This window comes from Hoplias malabaricus, chromosome 4, assembly GCF_029633855.1.
Source record: "Hoplias malabaricus isolate fHopMal1 chromosome 4, fHopMal1.hap1, whole genome shotgun sequence".
NCBI lineage: Eukaryota > Metazoa > Chordata > Actinopteri > Characiformes > Erythrinidae > Hoplias > Hoplias malabaricus.
Genome location: NC_089803.1, coordinates 18,250,175 through 18,252,363, shown reverse-complemented (window position 1 = coordinate 18,252,363; position 2,189 = coordinate 18,250,175). Strand labels below are relative to the sequence as shown.

Genomic DNA, 2,189 nt, shown 5'->3' with positions numbered 1-2,189 from the left:
ATACACCTGGAGTTTATGACAGCACACTTTCTGCACCAGTGCATTCACCACACATCTCTATTAGGTAGAGAGTTAAGAGAGACAGGGACTGAGCCAGGTTTCTCAGAAGGGGATGATTAAGAGAACAGAAGTGACCACAGTGGCAGATTTAAACCTCAATGTGTTGTAAATTGTTTTTCATTTATTTGAATTGTACCATAATGATTTGAAATTATCATAGAGCAAAACAAATAAACAATTAAAAAATATATTAAAAGATTAGGAGAAGTATTATACTCAAGTCTTGAGTCTCCCTGCACCCCAAGTAAAGAAGAGCACCTTGAAGCCGTTAACCAATTCTTAATGGATTTTAATGTTTGTCTGATCAGTGAATAAATTAAAAGAAAGATGATGCAGACAAGTGAAGTTTCTGGTGAAGGTCTGTTCTGAAGGTTTTTTGCATCGACAGAGGACACGCTGCACTGTGTGCTCCATGCTTCAGTGCTCTGGGAGTGTTTATAGTCCTGAGTTTAACACTTCATCACTGAGAGCTGCTCCAGAAACTTCTTCACCCACAGCAGCCATGACTATAATCCCCATCTTCATCTGGACTCTGATCTTCTGGACTCCAGGTCAGACTCTGTTTCAGATTTTTAAAGAGTAATCAGTTTTAATAACACATGAGAGAAAATTTCCCTATCCCTAAAATATTGTTATTTTATTGCTTTTTATATTCAAACTTATATTGGTTTATTCTTTTCCAGAGTCTGCTGGTCAGGTGACTGTGACTCAGAATCCTGCAGTGAAATCTGTTCTTCCAGGAGACACAGTCACTGTCAGCTGTAGGGTCAGTCAGGCAGTGTACTATTCCAGCTCATATGGTCACTACTTACACTGGTATCAGCAGAAACCTGGAGAAGCTCCTAAGCTCCTGATTAAACTCGCGAATCAGCTCCAGTCTGGTTTTCCAGCTCGTTTCAGTGGCAGTGGATCTGGGACTGACTTCACTCTGACCATCAGTGGAGTCCAGTCTGAAGATGCCGGAGATTATTACTGTCAGAGTTTAAACTGCCCCAGTAGCTGTGTGTTCACACAGTGAAAGAGAGTCGTACAAAAACCTCCTTCAGTTAAAGAGACTACACTGCTGCAGCTGCTGAGCTGAGGATGTGAAACTGCACAGTCTGGCTCTTACACATCCCTCAGAAATGAAAAATAGCAAAGTATCCTTAATGTCTGTGTAGTTTCTCCTGCAGAACACTGTAGAGCATTGGTTCTCAAATGTTTTAGATCCCCTATATTAAAACAATACCTCTAAGTACCACCTATGAGTGTTATCACACAACATGTATTCCTCTGCCCCAAACTTACATAAGTGGCGCTGTACTGTCTCATAGTGTGGTGTTATTGATTTACCAGGGTTAGGCTCATTGCTCCTTACATATGTGACTTTCAGTCATCAATTTATTAAAGCCATTCATTTTTTAACCAATGTCTCTGACACTGCAAAAGAAGGAATCTGCAAATGAAGTATGCGCCCCAGGAGTTGCACATTTAGGAGGGGGCATCTGTCACGCCCTGGTCCTATCATGTCTGTTTTCCTGGCCATGTGCTCTTGCGCATGGTTCTGCTTGTTATTGTACCTGTCTCCGCCCTATTCCTGCCTTAGTTCCACCTCCTCATCAGTGTCTCGTTTGTAATATGCCTCCTTGTTATTTGTTCCAGGTGTCCCTTGTCTGTGTTGTATATTTAAGCTCCTTTGTGTCACTTCCTGTATGTTGGATATTGTACCTTTGTTTTAGCTCTCTCAAGTCTGTCTCATCTTTACTTATTCCCTTTGTATCTCTCTTTTCTCATGTCTGTGTCTTTACTCAGTTTAGGTTTCTCTGTACCTGGCTCTCCATGTCTAGGTCTCTCGTTAGCTCTCTCTGTTTAGGTCTCTGTTTAGCTCTCTGTCCAGTTTTAGTCTGTTTAGCTCTCTCAGTCTGTCTCTCAGTCTAGGTACCTTGTGTATCTGTCCCTCAGTCTCGGTCTGTTATATATCCGTCTCCCAGTCTAGGTCACGCTAAGTCTCTCTGTCTAGGTCTTTTTGTCTAAGTATATGGTCGCCGTCATGTAATGTGTCCAGTGCTGGTATGAGTGGATCAGACACAGCAGTGCTGCTGGTCAGAGATTGTAGACATGAGAAGTAAATTTTTAATAATAATAATGAT

General features: G+C 41.6%; 1 gene segment (V, D, J or C); it reads left to right on the top strand.

Annotated features, from left to right (window-relative positions):
• The first annotated feature begins 562 nt into the window (after positions 1–562).
• LOC136695490 (probable non-functional immunoglobulin kappa variable 6D-41) lies at positions 563–1,078 on the top strand. The segment is given in 2 exon segments: positions 563–611; positions 744–1,078. Coding segments are annotated over 2 exon segments (384 nt in total).
• The last annotated feature ends 1,111 nt before the right edge of the window (positions 1,079–2,189 follow it).